The sequence below is a fragment of the Danio rerio genome, chromosome 6, assembly GCF_049306965.1.
Source record: "Danio rerio strain Tuebingen ecotype United States chromosome 6, GRCz12tu, whole genome shotgun sequence".
NCBI classification, from domain to species: Eukaryota; Metazoa; Chordata; class Actinopteri; order Cypriniformes; family Danionidae; genus Danio; species Danio rerio.
The window spans coordinates 29,530,503-29,554,708 of NC_133181.1; the positions used below are offsets into that span (position 1 = coordinate 29,530,503).

Genomic DNA, 24,206 nt, shown 5'->3' on the forward strand with positions numbered 1-24,206 from the left:
ATATAACAATTTTTTATTTATTTTTTTTGACAAAACCTCCTCACTCTGTTAAACACCATTTGGGAAACGTTTGAAAAAGAATTTAATGGCTCTCTTTAACTGTGCAATAGTTCAGATCCAAATGAATGTAATACAATCAGTATAACTGTTTTTATTTTAAACTATTTAATATATTATTGGTTGGTCATGTTTTTTAGCATCATTTCATTCGGTCTTCAGTGTCGCATGATTTTACAGAAGACATTTTAATATCCTAATAGTATTATTGAATCCTTTTTGAAAACTGTTGTGCTGTCTGATAAATTTGTTTTCATAAAAATGTCAACTTTATAAATTGAAAAAGATTTATTTGTAGATACATATTTTTTTTAAATGACAATTATTTGAAATAGAAACATGTTGTAGCTTTACAAATGTTTATACTGTCACATTTTCTATCAATTATAATGCATTCTTAAAGAATCAGTTTCATTTCAACGTTTTTCAATAAAAGATTATTTGAGAATTAGTTTGATTATGATGATGTGATTATTATTGTCAAAGAATTGCTACAGGTATATTACACATTCCACATAATACTTTTAAAACATGTTTTTTTATGCTAAATTAACAGCCGTTTAATTTCCATCTGTGGTTTGCTCTTGGCAGCATGTTTCTGTATCTGCATGTGTTATGAGAATGTGTGCGCTTGGGCATGGGGTAATGTAAGTTTTTGACGCTATGATAACTTGAATAAAAATATCATGGTATTGTGATTACTGCTCTAAAATAAATTCTTTTTAAATGTCTGGGTAAAAAAAAAAACTTTTTTCCCCATTGAACACAATATATTTTATTTTAGGAAAGATTTAAATTAGATTCATTACATTTTAGTAAACTGTCAAGCTAAATAATTAAAATAAATCATTGACTTTTACTGTCTTCATTAGTTTCAAAAACACAGCTTTCTTTATAACACAATAAAAAAGCATATAAAAAAAGCTTACTTACACCTTAGGCACAGTATAGCAGAAAATTCTAGCGGTTTAAAACCTTGACTCTTCTAAATCGCGTTAAGCCTTGAAACCGTTTATCGTCCAATGCTTACTTTTGTGTTGTCTATTTGATGTTTTCTCAGTTTGTTGTTGTTTTTCTTTTTGCCAGTGTATTCTTAACCTGCAGTGCATTTGATCTCTCTCGACCACCATGAGAATGTCTACTGTGTGCAATTAATAAAAAGTGTGGTCCCACTTTATATTAAGTGTCCTTAACTACTATGTACTTACATCAAAAAATAAATACAATGTACTTACTGTGTTCATAAAGGATTTGAGAACACTTGTGGTGCTCTTGAGTTGGGATAGGGGTTGGGTTGGGGACAGGTTTGGTGGTGTGGGTAGGTTTAATGTGGGTTAAGGTGTACGGAATGGTCAGCAGTGTATTTACAAATGTAATTACAGAAGTTATTTACAGATGTAATTACATACAGGTATTTAATCAAGCATAAGTACACAATAAATACATTGTAACAAACTAATAATTCCTATGTAAGTACATATTAGTTAAGGCCACTTAATATAAAGTGAGACCAAAAGTGTTTGCATATTTTATATCTATTAATAATCTAAAGATTATTTGACAAAGTATATTTGACAAAGTTCCTTACAGTGTTTCCTGTTTTACACTACTTCCATGATATATAAACAGTGAAGCAATGATTCTGAATAACATTTGGACGTGCTCTGCTGTGTCTGCAGATGGATGGAGGTGATCAAAAGTGCAGCGAGCGCCACGGGACGCATGAGTTTGCTCGTACCCAAAGGCCCAGCAGAGGTGAACGTTGGGAACTAAGTGTGAGACTGATGTCCTGGAGCTGAGGGCTGGGCCCGCTGTTTTCAGGAACAAAACCTCATCAGTTTATCCTTTCTGACTCTGTGGGGCGTCATCATAACTTAATTCTTCACTCTGGACTGTTTGCTCTGCTTTGCTCAACCTCGGACTGAAGATAATGGTCAACGTTTTGATGTTCAGTAACTCGCCCAACATTTCTCTTTCTTGTGTTCTCGATAATGAAACACAAAGTGTGCATCTGGCATTTTAGAACCACATTAGACTGAAATAATTCTTGTAGAAATGCAATCGACTGAATTAAGTTATGTTTGTGCGTTTTCCTTAAAGATCCAGATAATCTTGCTAATGCTACACTTGCTGTATTGATGTTTTTAAGGTCTTCGCTGAGAGGAATCTGTCATTAGGATGAGATTCAATTTCAGGACTCTTGTTTATTCAGTAGAAATCTAGTCCCGTTAACTAAAAAATCCTGGGACAACATGATTGAAAACTACTGAAGGAGAGTTGACAAACGGAGGGTTTGTATGAAGTCCAGCTGGTGCGGTAAGTGAGATGAAGGACTGGAGCTGTCAAATGTGTCTAACTGATCTTGAAACAATATAAAGGTCAGTGAGCATGTTTACAGGCTTGTGTAGCTCATAAACTGGAGTTGTATGATCGAGTGCCTTCGCCCATTTAAAGGTCCGAGGGTGAGATGTTGGTACAGGGAGGAAGCTTTATTTTGTCGATGAGACGGCCGTTTTGTTGAATGGCGTTTTGGCAGAGCAGGTCAAAGTAAGTCTTTGAAGGTCATTATTAGGTGACTGTTACTATTTAGAGGATTGGCTTTTGTTGAACTCTAAAAATTAATCAGATATTTATTTTTCTGTTAAGACTGACCAAAAAAAAAAATTCTAACCAAACTAAACGTATTTTTGTTTAAATGATATATTCACAAATGTCACTAGTTTTGATTTTTCTTTTAATTTTTTTTGTGAATAATAGGCTCTAAACTGCTCAATAATGGGGGTATGATGGTCATTCACGGTGTAATATTGTACTTTTTCATTTATGCACAGGGACGATGAAGTGGTTCTGGTGAAGTTAAAGTTTAGTTACGGTTGAAGTTTGCAAATTTGAGTCAAAGATGTTCTTCAGAAGCTAAATCCTAAAGTTTTGGGAAGCAGCAGACTAAATCTGCCAGCTCCCTTTTATTATATTGTATATGTGTTTTTAAACCATATTAATAATTTACAAGTTTACAAACAATATTTGTGTGAACTATATCTATAGGAGTCCGTTTTCACCACAGGATTAAAAAAGTTAAAAAAAAAAAATGTAATCGCTGTCATTTTTATCTGACAATATTGAGTGTATATGTTACGATTTAAAAAATACATGTAAAAAAAAAGTGACATAAGATAATAAAAAAAAACATTCTGACATTTTTCTAGATTTGTGACTTGTAAATTCAGGCAATTCTGACTTTTTTCTTTAAACAGCAACTTTATTTCTATCATTTGCAAACTTTTAGGCTTTCTCACCATTCTGAGCTTATGTCTTGTAATTCTGACCATTTTATTTATTTAAATCTGTGACTTTTATTTTATTTTTTTTAGGTTCTATTCTGAGTTTCTATTTTTTCTCTTAATTTCTTTAATTTTCGATTATTTATTTATTTTTTTATTCTGAGTTTCTCTCTTGAAATAGTGACTTATTTTCTTAGAAATTGCAGCTATATTTTTCCCATTTATGTGTGTCTAAGGTTTCTTGCTATTCCGAGATTAAATCTTTTAAATTCTCACTTATTTTCTAAGATTTGCAACTTTTATTTCTCTCATTTGTGATTTTTTTTTTTCTATTCTGAGCTTCTCTCTTGAAATGCAGATTTTGTTCCCTTAAGAATTGCAGCTATATTTCTCTCATTTGCGGCTTTTTTCATTTATACCTGTTCTGAGTTTCTCTCTTGAAATTCTATTTAATTTTTTATTAAGAATTGCAGTTATATTTCTCTCATTTGTGAGTGTTTAAGGTTTCTCGCTATTCTGAGCTTATATCGTTTTAATTCTCACTTATTTTCTAAGAATTGCAAGTTTATAGACTTATTTGGCATTTTAGAAACATAATTCATAGTTATTAACACGTAACTCACAATTCCAAGTAAGCCTATAAACTCGCAAATGAGAGAAGAAAAAAAAAGGTTTTTTATTCTGTGGTGAAAACAGCTTTTGTTGATATCTAACATATAAACACGTTACGTTCTCTTTTCATTTGAAGGCCAGTTTGTCATTTGTAGTAGCATGACGAAACCGAGTTGGACAGCATTTATTTTGTGACAGCATTACCAGTGTTTACTTATCGCCTTCACTTTACGATGACATATCTGTATGGAATCTGATTTGGGAGATTATTGATTGTATTTATAAGGCTTTTTGGCTTTGTCTGTTCAAAATGCTGTACAAGGTCCGACTATAGGCCTGAAAATTCTTGCGCAAGCCTAAAAAATGTGTTAGTCGGCCACACAATAAGTGGTGTTGCTTTATGTACTCGATAATATACTGTAAGCAGCTTTTCATCTCGACATGAGCTCAAGTATTCCGACGTGTTTCAAATCCCTCTTCATCCACTAATGCACTGTGGGCTCGTGGGATTCACCCATTTTTGTACATTTTATGCAATGACTGGAATCATTATTTCTTTCTCGTTTGTGTGTATTTGGCAATAAGTGGGATGGATGTACTTTTTGAATCCATATCTGACTGCTAAGCTTGAGAAAAGGGAGTTTATTGAAAGACCTCAGTTGTTGTGTCTCCTTCGGTGAGGCGATAAACGGAGTTCTGATCAAATCGCTTGTCTCCGACTTTACTATTTATTTTGTTTAGCATATCCTGTACACACCGCATGTTATGACTTTGAAGGGATATCAAATAAAAACTGAACTGTGTAAACATTTCTTTCTCATCTTTTGGTTGACTTTTAAAGGGGTATAGTTCAACAGAAAATCCAAATTATGTATATTGGCTTGAAAATGCTAGAAATTTCACTAGAAAATGAAGCTAAGCTAAAAGAAAATATAAATGTTTCTTGTATACTTTAAAATGCTGCTAATTGCTGAAATTTAAATACTAACACTAATGAAAACTAATACTAAAACAATGAAACCAATAGAAATCTATGAGATTAAACAGAGATATAAGAGAGAACACAGAAAAAATACAAATATAAATTTGAAATACAAATAATATAAAAAAATAATAATCTTAAAATGGCAACATTTTATATTCAAATAGTTTAATAAGAAAAAATAATAAAATTTTACATAGCTTCATATAATAGACATACACTACCTGACAAACGTCTTGTCGTCTATCCAAGTTTTAGGAACAAAAAATAATAACTTCTAGTTGATCATTTGGTATCAAAAGAGGCTCATATAAAAGTCAAAGGCCTCTAGATTACACTTATTTTACCAAAATAAAATATGTTTGTGCCTTGATTAATAATATTTAATTAGGACAGTAAGGTCTGACTTTGCTTAGACAAAAGTCTTGTCACTTAACAGAAATAATGTACAGTATAGATTATAAAGTCATGCTGCAGTGGAAAAAGAATTAATATTGTGGATGACTCCCATGAACTTGGAGGACTGCTTCCATACATCTCTGTAGACGCGGATATCTCATTAATAGTCATCTGGAATGGCAAAGAAAGCATTCTTGCAGGACTCCCTGAGTTCATCAAGATTCTTTGGATTCATCTTCAATTCCTCCTTGCTCATCTTATTCCATATATGCTTAATAATGTTCATCTGTGGTGACTGGGCTGGCCAATCCTGGAGCACCTTGACCTTGTTTGCTTTCAGAAACTTTGATGTGGAAGCTGAAGTATGAAAAGGAGCACTATCCTGCTGAAGAATTTGCCATTTCCTGTGGTTTATAATGTAATGGGCAGCACAAATGTCTTGATACCTCAGGCTGTTGATGTTGCCATCCACTCTGCAGATCTCTTGCATACCTCCATACTGAATGTAACCTCAAACAACGATTTTTCCTTCACCAAACTTGAATGATTTCTGTGAGAATCTTGGGTCCATGCAGGTTCCAATAGGTCTTCTGCAGTATTTGCGATGATTGGGATGCAGTTCAACAGATGATTCATTAGAAACATCTACCTTCTGCCACTTTTCCAAATGATCAACTAGAAGTCAAGTTACTATTTGTTGTTTTTAGAACTGGGATTGACGACAAGACTTTTGTCAGGTAGTGTATTTAAACTTTTTTCATCTATATAAAATGATCAACACAGCACATCAAATAGGGTAAGCACAACTGCAGCCATCAGACTCAAAAATACATTTGATCAATTCTCATTTCAAGCAAAGCCTGTTAGAGATTTAATTACATTAAAGTCTCTTAAATTACATGTACAGATACACTATCTTTATAATCTTTTCAAAGAATCAAAGTTCTGGAGGGAAAGACATTCAGTTGGGCAGAAATTTCCAACACGCTCATTGTAAATGTGCATTTCAGCCTGCATTTTTGTGAAAGTGCTTAAACACATTTCAACATTTGACTGCAGTTTCTAGGTAAAGTGAGTACTTGAGGGCAGTATAACGGCAATACATTTAGTTCCTTTTCACATTAATGATATTTACAGACATGTTATCAACAAATAATGATTATTTTTGTGTAGTTTTTCCCACAACACCAATTAAATACCACAAAACAACTTAACAGTGTCTATGATTTGTAATCGAATACATTTGCCTCACCTGTCTATCTCCATATAGACAACTTTTCTAGTGTGGTCAGTTTGCTTGGTAGTTTACATTGAACGTTGTTTTACATGTGATACAGATCACTGGTTCAAGTCCAGTGAAGCACAGTTTCGCAAAAGAGAAAAAAGTATTGTAAATTCAAGGTAAAACTTCGTGATGGCAGTGCACTTTCCCTTACATTTGACTTTAAACACTATTGGTTGGGTTTAGGGAAGTGTTTAGGTTCGCTAGGTAATCTCTATGACAAGCTCTGCCTTCTCGTGGACGTGCAGAAGGAAGACCAGTATCTAAAACAAAAAACAACCTAAGGAACGCATTTCAGATTTGCAAAAACGTAGACAACGCCCTCTAGTGGATTTGTCATCCGAAACATACAACAAAACACCTGTAGTAAAGTATTTTACATTTTGCAAACATGTAGGGTGAGGCATGTGTTTACTATGAGCCTGGGTTAGAAATTTCTCAGCTTTCATTGCACGTATCTTGCGTATCTACGTTATCACTCAATTGAATGGGCGTTATCAGTGGTTATCAGCTGATTGATATGGGCCAGTAGGGGCCTTCTGCACCTTCTGGTAGGCTTTGAAGACTGTTATCATCCATCCACATGGTTCATCAGCTATAGATCACATACAGCTGCGGCCAGAAGTTAACGAGAATTATTATTTATTCAATTTCCCATAAATTGTATTTTATTACGTCTATCCCAACCGTCACAGTAATGTAAAAACAGATCTGGACCTGGAGTCTTCTCTAGTATAGCTGATTGACTACTAGAATTATTTATATTATTTATAACATTTTTCATGAATTGTATTTTATTAACATCCACCCCAACCCTAAACCCAACCGTCACAATAATGTATAAACAGATCTGAACCTGGAGTCTTCTCTATTAGTGTATCTGATTAACCGTGTGGATAAATGAACACCCTTCTGAGTCTATCATTGTCTATCAGCTGATAACCACTGACAAATGCCCATTCAACCGCATGATAACATTCAAAGCGGGTGAGAATGACATAAGTAAAATAAAGTACACAAATGTACATTTTGGTGTGAACTAACCCTTCAAACCTTTCCCTTTACACACTGTATTTTAAATTACAATGCACAAATAATCAACATTTTCCTTTGTTCATTAGTTTATTTAATTTATAGTTAAATGCACTGTCATTTAACCAAATGCACATACGATTTATATTTTACATTTCATTGGCATCATATTGTATTTTACATTTCAGTTTCATATTTTACATTTCATTGAAAATTCTACAAAGAAAACTTGTAAACTCATCTCATCATACAAGCGGTGATGGACAGACTGGTTGGTCTTCAGCTGGTGGGCGCTGAGGACCAGCTCACGAGGGCATCAGGAGAGTCTGTCCATCAGGCTGGTCAGAGAAACCTCAGCGTTTTAAAGGTAAGCTGTTTCCGTTGAGCGTAAACCTGCAGGATTGGGACACACAAGTCTCCAAAGTTCACTCCAGCGCAGGATTCAGGGCAGCATGCAGTTCAACATCCTACAGCATAGAATCTGCATGACCTGAAAAGCTGGCATAGTCAGAAAATGACATATTAGATAGCGTGTGTACTAGAGATGCCAACAGTTAATCGAACATCGCTTCATTTAATCATTCAATTTTTTTAATATTTATTTTTTTAATCAATAATAATTTTATTTTACAGTAAGTACATCTTCCTTTAGGTGAAGATGCTTGAGTTTTGAGTATCATTTGTAAATTCTGTCATGCCGGTGATAACCGATGAGTTTTTAAATGGGATATATCGCCCTCCGAAGGGTAGTTCAAAGTGAGAAAAAAAAACATGACGGCTTCACGCACAAGTCTGCAAAACAGGCAACTTTAAAGGGTATAACTCAGGGGTGCCCTAACTCGGTTCTGGAGGCCCTGTGTCCTGCAGATTGTAGCTTCAACCACAATTAAACACACCTGGACAATCTAATCAAACTCTATAGCAGGGGTCATCAATCTCGGTCCTGGAGGGCCGGTGTCCCTGCAGGGTTTTGCTTCAACTTGCTTCAACACACCTGCCTGTGTATTTCAAGTATACCTAATAACACCTTGATTATCTTGTTCAGGTGTGTTTGATTATGGTTGGAGCTAAAATCTGCAGGACACCGGCCCTCCAGGAACAAGTTTGGTGACCCCTGCTCTATAGGTATACTAGAAACTTCCAGACAGGTGTGTTTAGACAAGTTGGAGCTAAACTCTGCAGGACTTCGGCCCTCCAGGACAGTGTTTGGGCACCCCAGATATGACTGATGCACACTTCAGACACCCATGATCCTTTGCCCAGGGAAATTGTTTGATGTCGCACAGAATGACAACTAGAGGCTCTGACACCCCATTCACACAGGGCGTCAGCATCAACGCTTCCCATTCACTTTGAATGGGTGACGTCAGGCATTGCCGAACTACATTGTGGATCCGTCGGCGGCACTCCAGTGGCGTTGCTTACTACAGAAGTTGGGACTTTCTCAACTTTTCAAGTGCCGACGGAAGCGTCAGGCAATAAGATTGCTGTGTGCAAATACACCCGCTCAGACAGTAGCCGATTGCTGACTAATTTTATTGGCTGACGCTGATATGACAAATCGCATCACCCCAACTTCAGACACCCCCTCTGTCAAGCGTTGACGCTGAAGCACTGTGTGAATGCACCGTGAGGTTAATCTTACCTATAAATGTATGTATTTAATTTTTCCATAGGCATTTAATTTGATATTCATAAATAAAAATGATTTAGAATTAAAATCAATGTAAAATCAATCACAGTTCTAAATGCATACAAACATGCATAAATAATTAATTAGAAATAAATAACTAATGTGTAGGCTGAACAATCTATTCAGATTTCCAAGTGTGTGTTGTGGGTGTCAACTAGTGGAAAAAATTTAACAAATGCACGCCTCCTTAATCGTCTCATTATGAGGATAATGATGTGCATTCCAAAAAAAAGAAGCTTTTTTTTGACCACTACATCCTTCATCCTTTCAAAGCTGTCACTCCGGAGGGTAAACCAATCAAAATAATTAAGGCATAGAGGCGACACCTTCCAAATGTAATGCAGTGAATATGTCCCACTGAAGTAGACCTCTTTAATTAGTAAAGCTGCAGTTTATAAACTTTGCCTCTTTGCTGCCATCTCTGTTTGAAAGGCGCAATTGCAGCTATTTACGTAAGTATATTCAGACAGCTCCCATCGCTATCCATTTGAAACGGCATTTTGAAAATAGAATTGGCATATTCTCCAAGTGTGGTTGGAAATTGTACACAACATTTGTGTTATGGAAAAAATCACATTTCCCTTCACCTTCAAATGAATGTATTCAGAAATATCTGGACCAAGTGGACTGAATATGTAAGGTTACTCTATCTAGACTTTGTAGAAGTATAAAATAATTGTTACTCGGTTTTAATCTGCAAGGTATGCATTTTCTATTTTTTTAACCAGTAAGCTTTCTCTCACGGTCTCCTCTTCAGACTAGAAACTAAAGTTTAATATTATTTAATACAGAGTTGGAATATTAGGTGTACTGAATGTTTGACCCTCTCTAAATTATGTAAATTTTGTTATTAATATTGTTTACATTGTTAGTTGATCATTTTTGTTATTTACTTTGTTTATTTAATTTTTTACGTTGTGTTTTGTTACTTTCTATATTGTATTGAAAAAAAATTATTGGCAGTGAAAATATATCCCATTTTAAGTTGAAATGCTGCATTGGTTATGCTGCTACACTGAAAAAAAGAAAAGAAAAAAAAGAATTAGCATGTCCCAAGTTGAATTGAATAATCCAAAGTTTTCAATTCTTGATGATCGACTATTTCTGGTAAAAATTCAAAGTGCAGATCTGTGCGTGTACATTGTCTGTATACATTGCATGCTAGATGTGAGTTCAATAAGAACTACAAACGTTGTTTAAAAGGTGTTAACAAACTAGAAACATGGTGGATGCACTAGACAGATGGTTTAATTGAGAGTCTTTTCTAAATGGAGAGAAATTGGAAAAATGTCAGAATTAATGTAAATTAATATGTAACAAATGTACTTAATATTGAACGAATTTCACATTTTCAGCCTAATATTTCATCTGCAACAGCAATGTTGAACTTAGGAAATGACTGATTACTAACTTCTGAATCTGAGGAGATGTCTCCGCAATGGCAGATTGACCTCCTGCTGCATTACCAATATAGTAAGAAATTAAACATGAAAGAAATGTGGATGATGTGACGAGATGATTGACAGGGCCTGTAACTACTGTAAGCAACAGAATAGTGACGTATGAAATGGTTAAGTAGTCTGAAATCTTGCATTCTCTTCTGTTAAACACTGAAAAGTATGTTATTTTTTTGGTGTTAGTATGCAAATTGGAACATAGCACATATTTCCAGCAAAATCCCACCTGTATCACTCCCGTTATAAAAGCTTACTATTGGAAATCAGGCTAAGATAGTTTTAATGGTCATATACTGGTTTAAAAATTCATTTTTAATAAAAAAAAACGAATGGTTTGTAGCTTTAAATGAAATTTAATTGATCTCTTATTTAAACGACTATTAATCTTGGGAATTTGACATTCCTAGTATGTACAGAAGCACATATGAGACTGAATGCAGTGTAGTTTTGAAGGTCTGTTTACCTGCAGACTCTCTCCATGACGTGATTGAGCAGCCGGTCAGAGATTCCGGGACTGGACTCTTCTGCTAGGCTGAAGGCGTTTTCCAGCTCCTCCACAGCACAAACACCATTCCCACCGACACGCCGCTTCTCCTTCAACTGCAAACACAACAAACCAGACTGCTGATCCATGTGTCCAGAATCGACACTGCAGCGGGTTTTCATTGATGGAGGTTTGCAGACATGCATGTGAGTTTCTGAATTGTTTACCTCTTTGAAGATTGGTGTGATGAACGATGTCAGAGATGATGACTTTGGTTGCCTTTTCATAACATCTGATGTCTGGGAATGAAAATGAAAACACAGCTCTGTTACCGGTAATATGACTTCAAATAAGTGATCTTCTGTTGCAATTCTACAACATTTATGTGCAGTTGGTAAAAGAAATACATCTTACAACTTTTGATGAATTTTTCCCCTTCACTTACAAATATCATGAAAAATTGTGGATGGTTTTCATGTGATATATCTCTGATCTCTGAAGTGGCGCAGTAGGTAGTGCTGTCACCTAACAGCAAGAAGGTCGCTGGTTCGAGCCTCGGCTGGGTCAGTTGGCGTTTCTGTGTGGAGTTTGCATGTTCTCCCTGCGTTCGCGTGGGTTTCCTCCGGGTGCTCCGGTTTCCCGCACAGTCCAAAGACATGTGGTACAGGTGAATTAGGGTAGGCTAAAAATTGTCTATAGTGTATAAGTGTGAATGAATGTGTGTGAATGTTTCCCAGAGATGGGTTGCGGCTGGAAGGGCATCTGCTGCGTAAAAACGTGCTGGATAAAGGGACTAAGCCGAAAAGAAAATGAATGAATATCTCTTATATCATGATCTAACCTTACCGGGGCAAAATATCTTGATAATATCGTATTGTATCCTATTACTGTACAGTGCATCTGGAAAGTATTCATAGCACTTCTTTTTTCCACATTTTTTGATGTTACAGCCTTACTCTAGAATTGATTCAATTCTTTTAGTTCCTCAAAAATCTACACACAATACCCCATAATGACAATGTGAAAAAAATGTTTTTTTGAAATTGTTGCAAATTTATTAAAAATAAGAAAGCTGAAAAATCACATGTACAGTAGTATTCACAGCCTTTAATTCAGAATACTTTGTTGATGCACCTTTGCCAGAGATTGCAAGTCAAGTCTTTTTGAATATGATACCACAAGCTTGGCACACCTGTCTTTAGGAATTTTTGCCCATTCCTCTTTGCAGTACCTCACAAGCTCTATCAGGGTGGATGGGAAGCGACAGTGTACTGCCATTTTAGATCTCTTCAGAGATGTTCAATAGGTTTTAGGTCTGGGCTCTGGCTGGACTCAAGGACATTCACTGAGCTATTGTGAAGCCACTCCATTAATATTATAAGAGCACTCTGAATCAGGTTTTCATTCAGGATGTCTCTGTACATTAGTGCATTCATCTTTCCCTTTATCCTGACTAGTCTTCCAGTTCCTGCTGCTAAAAAATATCCCCACAGCATGATGCTTCCACCACCATGCTTCACTGTAGGGATGGTATTAGCCTGGTGATGAGCAGTGCCTGGTTTTCTCCAAACAAAACACCTGGCATTCACTCCAAAGAGTTCAATTTTAGTCTCATCAGGCCAGAGAATTTTGTTTCTTATGGTCTGAGAGTCCTTCAGATGCCTTTTGGCAAATTCCAGGTGGGGAGTGTCTTCTGTCTGGCCACTCTACCATACAGGCCTGAATGGTGGATTGCTGCACAGATGGTTGTGTTTCTGTATCGTTCTCCTCTCTCTACAGAAGAATGCTGGAGCTCATACAGAGTGAACAACAGGTTATTGATTACCTCCCTGACTAAGGCCCATCTCCCTCAATTACTCAGCTTAGATGGCCGGCCAGCTCTCGGAAGAGTCCTGGTGGTTCCAAACATTTTCCACTTATGGATCATAGAGGCCACTGTGCTCATTGGAACTTTCAGAGAAGCAGAAATGTTTCTGTAATCTTCCCCAGCCTTGTGCTTCGAGACAATCCTGTCTCGGAGGTCTACAGACAATTCCTTTGTCTTCATCTTGGTTTGTGCTTTGACATGCACTGTCAACCCTGTGAGTATGCCTTTTCAAATCATGTCCATTTATTTATTCATTCATTTTCTTGTCAGCTTAGTCCCTTTATTAATCCGGGGTCGCCACAGCGGAATGAACCGCCAACTTATCCAGCAAGTTTTTATGCAGCGGATGCCCTTCCAGCCGCAACCCATCTCTGGGAAACATCCACACACACATTGACACACACACTCATACACTACTGACAATTAAGCGTGCCCAATTCACCTGTACCACATGTCTTTGGACTGTGGGGGAAACTGGAACACCCAGAGGAAACCCACGCGAACCCATGCAAACTCCAAACAGAAACGCCAACTGAGCCGAGGTTCGAACCAGCGACCCAGCGACCTTCTTGCTGTGAGGCGACAACACTACCTACTGCGCCACTGCCTCGCCAAATCAGGTCCAATCAACTGAATTTACGACAGATTAACTCCAATTAAGCTGCTGAAACATCTCAAGAATGATCAGTGGAAACAGAATGTACCTGAGCTCAATTTAGAGCTTCATGGCAAAGGCTGTGAATACTTCTGTACATGTGATTTTTCAGTTTTTTTTAATTTTTAATAAATTTGCAACAATTTCAAACAATCCTTTTTTCTCATTGACAATATGTGGTATTGTGTGTAGAAATTTTGAGCAAATAAATGAATTGAATCCATTTTGGAATAAGGCTGTACATAAAAAAATGTGGAAAGTGAAGTGCTATGAATACTTTCCAGATGCCCTGTTCCTGAACGTCTGACTACTTATTTGACTTTTTATCTTATGTATTTATTGCATTTTCTTTGATCCACTTCGCTACAAGATTATTCCAATTAATCTAAATGAATGATTTCATTTCAAATAGAGCTATTCAGGTCATCTGCCGAAATTGTATTCATATCACAATATATATCGCAGGAAAAATAAAATATCACAATGTCAGATTTTTCTAATATCATGCAGCCATAGTTAGATATTTTTTCAGAATTGTGTTCAACATCACAGTGTTGATTAAAAATAGGGTGAATGTTTGTTAATGACTTTTAATTTGCTAAGATTGAATGAAACAACATGAATATTGTTTAATACTAACAGGGACTACACCAGCATGCAATATGGTTGATGATAAAAGAGACCAAAATGTAGCCTCAAATAACAATCAACTTTCATTTTTGTTACAATCCGCTGTCCCGCTGCATTGCACTGTTCATTACAGCAGGAGATCAATATGCACACATTCATACATTTTTATTTGATTGATGTGATTGTAATACTTATTTTAATTACAAACTTCTTTTTGACCCAATTTTCTAAAACTTTAGCTTCAAATCTTGCCAATGTTTATCGTATAATGTTTGAAATGTACATGTTGTTAGTGTTGTGATTATACAGTAGCTCGTTGGTTTGTTTTATGCTCTTTTTCATGAGAAAATATTTACAGAAGGTGTTTTTGAGATTTGCAAAAATTATTTAATGGTGCTGTTAAATTTTTTTTTCTTTTTGTAATATTAATCTACATCTGAACATATTTTTACCTTGTTGTCTAAATGGCTGAGGCCTCTGTTTAGCTTGTTGATGGTAGAGGGCCGAACAGTGGGGAAAGTCCACATGGGCCCCTGGTCCCGGTCATCCCCTTCTCCATCCCTGAGCCAAACACACAGAGTAAACTGACTGGATTTTCACAGATCTCCTTTTTTTCTGATTGCTCAGGTAGGAATGAGGATCAGACACATACATGTCAGAGTCATCAGAGCTAGACTCCTCCCCATGGCCCTCTGACTTCCAGCGGCGGTATCGATCTATCAGCTCCGACAGGTAAGACGTCTTCTTGGTGTAGCGGGTGATGAACTTATGTTTCAGCAGCTCTTTGGCTGTCGGTCTCTGTTAGATGAAAACAGCATATCAGAAAAAAGCAATGTCTGAAAGACAGTAGACAAGTCTAAATTTAAATGTAAATTAAAGTTAAGGACACAAAGTTCAAATTTAAGACAAACGTTAAGTAAAAACTAAAGATTATGTGAAGTTTCACAAACTAATTTTGAGAGGAGCAAGTGATAGGGTTGATCGCGGCTGGTCTCCCATCTGTAATCATTAATAAGCCAATCAGATTAATCCAAACTCACTATAAATCGCCCATCTAGCATTATTCCCTTAACTTTCTTTTTTGAAGAATCCCGCATCTGCACCTTTTCCTCATTTACTCTCGAGAACTACCTGATCTCATACCACCTTAAATGCTCATCGACCAGGCAGGAGCCCTGGGCTTAGTTATCTCCAAGCTCAGGGTTCTCTCCCAGGACAGCATGCCAAACTTGCTAATATTATCAAGCAATATCTAAGTGTGAACTCTTGAAATATTTGTGTTAAAAATTAATTATTAGATACAAGTTGCATTTCACAAAACAAATATAAGCTGCTCACTTAACTATATTTAAAGGCAATCATTTTTTAATCATGTCATAAATGGAGATTAAACAAGATATATAAGACTAACAATAAAAGTCTATGAAAGCAAAAAATAGTAATAAATCCAACAATTTTAAGTGCTTAGTTTAGTTTAAGTGCTGGGTTGAGTTATGAGTTTCAAAATGTACATTCATTTAGAGATTACATTTTATGGTACCATTAAATGCATTTTTTTTAAAGACTTCCCACTTTCATTGTTAAAGGTTAGTGAAGGAAATATGGATGTAAAAATGGGGTGAAATTAACTATAAAAAGTCTATCATTGTTTTTGTGTTATGGCAATAATAAATCAATGTCTGATATTAAAATTGTATACTATGTAGCAAAAATTTTTATAAAATCTAGAATTTACATTTAAGGATATTTAGATATTGTAAAGTTTTGTTTAAAACAAAAACCCTTTATTTTGAGATTTGCTTAAGATAATATATATATATATATATATATATATATATATATATATATATATATATATATATATATATATATATATATATATATATATATATATTATGACTGTAATTTTTGTATATATAAAGATCAGCTTTTTGCATAAATACACAAATATAAAATATATGACCCTGGACCACAAAGGCAGTCATAAGGGTTAATACATTATCTGACTAAATACGCTTTCTTCTGATGTGTGGTTTGTTAGAATGAAACAATATTTGACTAAGATATTTGAAAATCTAAAATCTGAGTGTTCAGAAATTCACCTTTAATGTTATATCAAAATTAATTGTAACAAAATTATAACAAAAGTTAATTACATAAAGTTTTCTATCATTTCAGTAGAAAACTGAATAAATATCTTCATTGAACATGATCTTTACTTAATATTCTAATCTTTTTTTTATAAATGAACATATATTTAAATAAATATAGCTGCAAGCAGCAACTATCAGGGCCACATCATAAACAAGCAAGGCAACAAGCTACAAAGCAGCTGGAAAATTTTAAAACAATTTGTCAGCATGGTCTGAGCAAAATTTGGTGGAAATTGGGCTAACGATCTATGGAGAATTCAAAACAACAGATTATTCAAACTAATTCAAGATAGTGGACAGGAAGTCGGGTCAATTAGGGAATATATTATATCAAAGTTCTCTATTTGATCCAAGAATATATGACAATAGACAAATCTATTCAAAAGTCATTTGATAAAATTTGTATGATTTCAATTAATAGAATTAAATTGTTTGTCAATTTTACCCAGAAGGTGGTGCAAACTGATGTAGTTTGGTCAATGTCAGGTCTAGATCACACACTTTAAGTTTGGTTTTAAAAATTCAATCCATTGCAGTGATTCAGCCTGTAATGTCATCTGACAGCATTAAATCAAGTTTGCGCTTATGCTAAATGACAACAGTTTTGTCTACCGACATGAATTCCAAAACTTCTGGTCTTAAGGTAATCAGAGTCAAATTTGTTGCAGATCGGACCAACGCTCCAGGAGGAGTTAAAAGAAGAATGGTTTGAACAAAATCAAAATGGTAGACAGGAAGTTTGGCAGATTAAGGCATGATTGGTATCTGTGTTATCAGCATAACCCAAGAAATAGTAAATATACAGATATTAGCCAACCCCATAGCCCAATTCTTGTAATTAATAAGTTAAAAAATAAAAAAAGATACTAACAAATCGTGGCTCTTTATTGAGACAAGCTTCAACAAAGTCCTTAAAGGCTTTGCTGTAGGAGCCCTCCAGCGTGGGGGGGTTATTTTTGGGGATGAGGAACAGGACCCTCATGGGGTGAAGTTCAGCATTTGGTGGTTCTCCCTTAGCCAGCTCGATGGCAGTGATGCCCAATGACCAGATGTCAGCCTGAGAGAGGTGAAGGAGAAAAAAAGTATAAAACGGGGGGTCAGTACTTGTGCCATCTGTCTGTCTCTGAATATTTAATTGAGCACGACAGAAGCGGCCTTCACTAGTTAACAGATGTTCATGTGGTAGACTTAAACATGATACCTGTGAGCTCAATGACTGGCAGAACAAGGAAGTGCTTGTACCTTGAAGTCATAAGCGGACTGTTTGATGACCTCTGGTGCCATCCAGAATGGAGTCCCTACAAAAGTGTTTCTCTTGATCTGCGTGTCTGTTAACTGACCGGCCACTCCAAAGTCTGCCAGCTTGACTTCTCCATGCTCAGAGAGTAACACATTGGCCGCTGGAAACAACAACAAAAAAGTAGAGGTTATTCATATAGAGACATTTAGTGTTACGCCTACGACAGACAAAGTCAGCATCAAATAATTAGTGACAATGAAAACAGACTGTCTGAACCAAAAACCTGCATGTGAACACACCAAAAACACAACAGTGGACTGAAACAAGAACATACATTCAGCATCTGCATGAATATTCATTTATCTTTCCTTATCTGCAGGTGGCAGTATCTGTATCAGTATCTGTCATTCCACAAAGGAAAACGAACTAGTGCTGCACACATACAAACTATAAATAAAGCAGTTTTTATGTACCATTTTCACAGTATTTCTCGATCACTATAAAGGGATTTGCTCATGTAATTATGTTAATATGATAATCTATATAATTTGCAAATATTTAAGAAATGCAACAGACTGTCAGTCGGCTTCTTTGTGTTAGTTCTTGACTTGTTGTATGCTTAGTTTCGTGACTTCAGTTTTTGTTCTCGCACTCATAGCTGTTTCTGGAGCTGTAGCTGATTCGTAGCTGAACATCCAATCAGAGCACTCTGGATGGCTGACACAGAATCTACATGCTGAATTGGGCAAACTCTCTCTGATGAGAGAAACACACCAAACAAACTAGACTGACAGACACTCATCAGCAGCCTGATGCTGCACAATAGCCAACTGTAAACATAGCGTGTCTCGCCCTTTACACATGTTTTTCATGCATCTGTCAATTTTGAGATCTGGCTTTTTGGCTTTTCAAAATTTGATGAAAAAAATGCACTTTTAAGTTAATTTGGCACACTTTCACTTTTTTAGTTACAAATACAGTTTTTAGTTACAAATACATTATGTATTTGTACAATACATATTTTTAAAGGTCATTTGCTCAAAATGAGTTTTTTCTCTTGAATTCCTGAACCATAAATCTCCATATTAGCTCCACTTCACCAGATTTTTTCATATCTGTATTTTGAAGGTTCTTATCCAGGTATGTTCAGAATTTGGCTTTTTATTTTTATTTTTTCTGGCTCATGACAGCACTTTCTGAATTATGAAGTGATAAAAAAGAGATTTATTAAAAAAGCCTATGTAAAAAAAAAACTTTGACTAACATTATGTAAAATAATAATTTAGAACCTGATTCATTGAATGGTCAGATATTTGTGCTAGAAATGTATGCAGCTCAGCACATATTAGATAAACAATGCCTCATTTTCATATTTAAAAACATGTAATACCCATTTTTGTATAATTCTCAATAATCAATTGGTGAGTGGGACAATAACTATTAGGTTTTTTAAAACTCTTTTAACATGTACTGTCTTGCCAGAAATAGAAAGTTTGCCCAAAATTATAAATCATTATTTACTCTTCCTTCATGTTTCCAAACCTGTATGAGTTTCTTTATTCTAATGAACACAAAAGAATGAAGAATGTAGGAACATGGACTTCCATGGTATTTGTTTGTCTGTATGCATGTCAATGTTTACCAGTTTCCAGCATTCTTCAAAATATTGTCTTATGTGTTCAATAAAAAACAAACAAATGTTCCACTGGTACCACTTTAGGGCGAGGAAATTGTGAATACATTTTCAATTACAAAACAGAAGCAAATTTAAAGTGTTCACCTTTGATGTCTCTGTGAATCTTCCTCTCTGAGTGCAGGTAGTCGAGTCCTTTTAGTATTTCTCTGAGGATGGTGGCAATATACACCTCTTCCAAAGTTCCAGGTCTGAGCTAAAATCAAAAAAATTAGACATGTTAAGTAAAGGTGATTTTGCTATTTTCAATAGCTTTAGAAAAAAAACACAAATGTGACGAAAAAGCCAACTCACCAGATCCAGAGCGGATCCACCTCCCAGATATTCCATGATGATCCATAGTTTAGAACCCTGAGAAACAATAAACCACAAAATAAAATTTGTATAAACAATGTACGTTTAATCATCACTTCTGTTTTGTCTTTTATTTTGGTATTTATTATTATATATATTATTTTATAATAATATTATTTTGGAATAATGTTTTAAATGGGCTGCATTTTTTTAAACATTTTTGCTTTAAATAAAAAAAAAATTAGTACTTTGTTTTTTTTTATCAAATGACTATTGAATTGAATTATGTGTGTGAGTGTGTATATGTTATATATATGAGCAATATCACACGAGTAGCAGTGCGATATGGCTGTATATCGGCACTGGTGGGAGGCGTGCGTTGGCAAGAGGCCGCAGGCCGAGTGCATTAGTGCCTCCATCAGTGCAGATATACAGCCATATCGCACTGCTACGAGTGTGATATTGCGTTTATACAACAGTTTGACTGCATAATTGTGTATATAAAAACAAAATTAAACATGGAGAGTCTCAAAAACCCTTTTGTATGAGGAACTACTCTCTTCCGGATTCAAATCATAAGCTGACAGTTAAACAGTTGAGCGTGCATCTTTTAAACTTTAGATCTGTAGTGTTTGCTTTTTGCTGGCTGTATGTGGGTGGAGTAATACACAAAGGGTAAAGAGGCTGTAGGAGTTCTGATATTGCAGAGTATCGCACAGCTATCAGCCAATCAGATTTGAGAACCAGACAGAACTGTTGTATATATATATATATATACAGTATATATATATATATATATATATATATATATATATATATATATATATATATATATATATATATATATATATATATATATATATATATATATATGGATGTTTCCCAGAGATGGGTTGAGGCTGGAAGGGCATCCGCTGGCAAGTTGGCGGTTCATTCCGCTGTGGCGACCCCGGATTAATAAAGTGACTAAGCCGACAAGAAAATGAATGAATATATATATATATATATATATATATATATATATATATATATATATATATATATATATATATATATATATATATATATATATATTCATATATAAACTTTTAAGTTCAAATAAATAAATGATCACTAAAAAGATTAAAACTTTTATAGAATTTATAAGTATTAATGCATTGGATTACATATGCAGTATTTTTCCTCAACTGTGGGGTCAAAAAGAGTTTCAGCTAAGAGGCTGAAATACCTCTGGTTTCATAAAAATGTCTATGTTCTAAAGATAAATGAAAGCCTGGTGGGTTTGGAAGGACATGTGAGCCAGAAAGTAATATTAGTAGGCAACTGTTACTTATTAACATAATGTTTGCAGGAGTTACTACATTTTTGTCTATCTTAACGTCAATTTTTAGTTCATGATACTTGGTGCATGAGCTAAATCAAGGGATAGATCACCCAAAAATGAAATCTGTCATCATTTACTCACCATACACTGCTCCAAACCTGTTTGAGTTTCTTCTGTTGAACACAAAGGAAGAACTACTGAAGACCTTTTGGGTGAAATATCCCTTTCATGTTATTGGAAAGTGCTTTCAGGAAGTCATGTTTTTTTTTTTTTTTTTTTTCAAATGCTTTCATTTGGGTGAATTATTTATGAAAAAAAACATGAGATGAGATGATATTTTAAAAGCAGTTGCCAAAATAATTAAATATCCACCAACCGTCAGATAGGATCCATAGTATTTGGTGACATAAGGGCTGTCGCACTGGCTGAGCACTGTGATCTCCTGCTGGATGTCTTCAATCTCATCTTCTGCTTCTTCCAAGTCAATGATCTTAATGGCAACAACCTCTTTGGTGCGGTTGTTTATGCCCTTATAAACCTCTCCAAAAGAGCCTTTACCGATGCGCTCCAATTTGGTGAAGTATTCCTCAGGATTTAAACGTGAGTTCTGAAACAAATTAACACAAGAACAAATACTTAAATTAATCTATGACATCACTCAACACTGTTCATCTTCTTCACACAGGTGACTGCTCTATTATTACCAAAGCAACAAATCAACATCTACCCAATCATCGCTGGAATACAGATCTGAAGAAGAAGAGTATCTATAGATTGAACCATCAGAAATCCTGTGCAGTTTTTTAAGCAATTTTTTCATTTTTTGACTCAAGGAGAACACATCGAGCATCTGTTTCCTTGTTGAACACAACAAAAACAAGAATCAAACTGACGATCCATCTGGAAGTGACACGGTTTTGAGGAGAGGACTCAAAGTTCAGGAGATAAGAGCTCCTCTTGGTATCAGCTGAACATCTTATTTCTCCATTCATTACTCTCTTATTGCACCTATTTAAAACCCTGCGCAATCAACTAAGCTTTACTATTCTTGGTAGGACTGCCCACCAGAGGCCCCATAAAATGAGATCAACAGGCCACGCGCCTTCTAAAAATTCTCAGAAACATGAGTTCATTGTTCTGCAGCTACACCTCTGTGTGGTGGGTGTGTCTTTTCCGTCAAAGATAGTCAGACTCTTTATAACCTCATCAAAACATGATGCACTGCAGTTATCATAATGACCTACAAAACAGGAGGGAAAAAACATAAAGCTGTTAACTGCATCATGAACCAATCATCTGTATTTAATGCTTCTCATTTGGTGTTTCCTTTATATTATTATGGTGGTGTCAAAAAGTGTGGCTTAGTTAAAACCAAAAATTAGGATTACTAGATTAAAAAAATATACATTTATGAGTAAATATAAATAATAAATTTGTTTACTGTTAATACTCATAAAAATATAATTACTAGTTATTTCTGGAATTTAAATTCATTTATATCTAATTCGAAAGATATTAGCAGAACATGTTTAGCCAGATATATAAGCTCTTATTCTGTTGTTCCCATTCTTACAAGATTAATCAATAATCGAACGCCATCTCTGATTATTTTTATTATCAATCATGCAATCCACTGGGTCAATTAGTTGCTGAAAATTTTGTTTTTAAAAAAGATGTGTAGCCTACTTGTGTAAAAGGTTGCAAATCACATTGAAGTTTCTCAGAAAAAAACAAAACGTTTGGTTTGCAGTTGTGATGAATATGTTTTTGTTAATTCTGCTATTATGCGAAATCTTTTCTAACAATAACTATCATCCTAAATTAAAAAAAAAAAAAATTTGTGTATTATTTGTTATTAAATGTTTTTTTTTTTGTTTTGTTTTTTACAAGGGAGTATTGTGAAGTAACAGGATTTTGCGCAAAATGTGGGAGACAACTACTATTAAAAATTAGTTAAATATTAGCTTTATTGGTTTGTTAAAATGTACCACAATAGTTTTAATTAGACAGGCCAAAGTCCACATTTAATGGCCACTGTTTATTTCAAGTGTAGAATTCTAGCCTGAAGCTATATATATATATATATATATATATATATATATATATATATATATATATATATATATATATATATATATATATATATATATATATAAATTTTCAATAATGCCAAAAATGACCAAACATTACATTTTAGTGCACAACTTGTGATAATGTATGCTAAAACTATTAACAGTAAGAAAATGCATTTTTAATTATTGTTATTATTATTATATGTACTTATTTTTACTTGAAATCGAAGCATTTGAAACAATTTATTTACATAAATACTAAATATAACTACCAAGGTGAACTCATTTTTTGTATAATACAATGGCATTTAATGCAAAGTTCAATCCTTATCCAAGAAGGATGCTATATTAGTTATGTCGTGTATGAACAACGGCTGGAGGTCTTTTGCTGTCATCTTCATCTGTCTACTTTACCTGGTTGCGAATGTTCTGGAGGTGAGCCATATCCTGCTGGATGTACCAGCTTCGGGGTTCACAGATTTTCCTCTGGCTCTCTTTCTTGCTCAGTCTGTCTCCTACCAAAGGAACAGCTTGTTCCCAGTCCTTCGCTGTCTAAATCATTCCAGTAGATCAGACAGACCCGCTGTTCATTTTACAAAAGTGTAATGTGTATCCCTGTCCATCCAGTAGCGCAGACAAGCGGTCTTTCGTCTGAATGTTCACGCTTTATGTTCTGCATAGGAGACTCCCTCTACAACCTCACTACTTTGACGAAGAGAGAAGACGTGTGTTTCGCGCATGCGCATGTCAACTATAGGATGCTGGGAATAGTAGTTTTTCACGATCCTCTAATTCCACAATAGTATTTTGATACAGCCTTTGTGATGCAAGCTGAGATTTTTTATTTATTTTTTATTTTTTTATTATTAACTCAATGCCACAAGAACAAGAGGTAGGCTATTACATTTAACAGTTTCTGAAAGATATATATAAAGTAAAATTACATTTACATTTAAATGTTTTCAGTGCATGCCGAGAGCTGAGATTTTTTTTTTTTTT

General features: G+C 34.9%; 2 protein-coding genes across 11 annotated transcripts in view; one reads left to right on the forward strand and one right to left on the reverse strand.

Moving 5' to 3' along the window:
- The window catches only part of farp2 (FERM, RhoGEF and pleckstrin domain protein 2), a 90,586-nt gene extending 85,827 nt beyond the window's left edge, over positions 1-4,759 (forward strand). For all 7 annotated transcript variants that reach the window (XM_009302421.4, XM_021477117.3, XM_068221972.2 and 4 more), the window contains one exon: positions 1,737-4,759. In XM_009302421.4, coding sequence (XP_009300696.1) covers positions 1,737-1,830 — 94 coding nt within the window. In that variant the 3' untranslated portion in view covers positions 1,831-4,759. The remainder of the gene's footprint in view (positions 1-1,736) is intronic.
- Positions 4,760-7,722: 2,963 nt separating this feature from the next.
- On the reverse strand, positions 7,723-23,936 carry stk25a (serine/threonine kinase 25a). Of its 4 annotated transcripts, none has more exons than XR_012407334.1 (11): positions 23,622-23,936; positions 21,512-21,742; positions 19,812-19,868; positions 19,605-19,713; positions 17,827-17,984; positions 17,456-17,641; positions 15,084-15,229; positions 14,884-14,992; positions 11,507-11,578; positions 8,880-11,395; positions 7,723-8,479 (listed from the first exon to the last, which is right to left on the reverse strand). XR_012407334.1 is itself a non-coding variant. In XM_005165925.6 (11 exons), the coding sequence occupies exons 1-11, from the start codon at positions 23,649-23,651 to the stop codon at positions 7,999-8,001; spliced, it is 1,275 nt and encodes a 424-aa protein (XP_005165982.1). In that variant the 5' UTR covers positions 23,652-23,936; the 3' UTR covers positions 7,723-7,998. The 4 variants fall into 4 exon arrangements, 2 of the variants coding, with proteins under 2 accessions (XP_005165982.1, NP_001306985.1); XR_012407333.1 differs by having other exon boundaries at positions 7,723-8,605; positions 8,758-11,395; XM_005165925.6 differs by having other exon boundaries at positions 7,723-8,038; positions 11,259-11,395.
- Between the last annotated feature and the right edge of the window lie 270 nt (positions 23,937-24,206).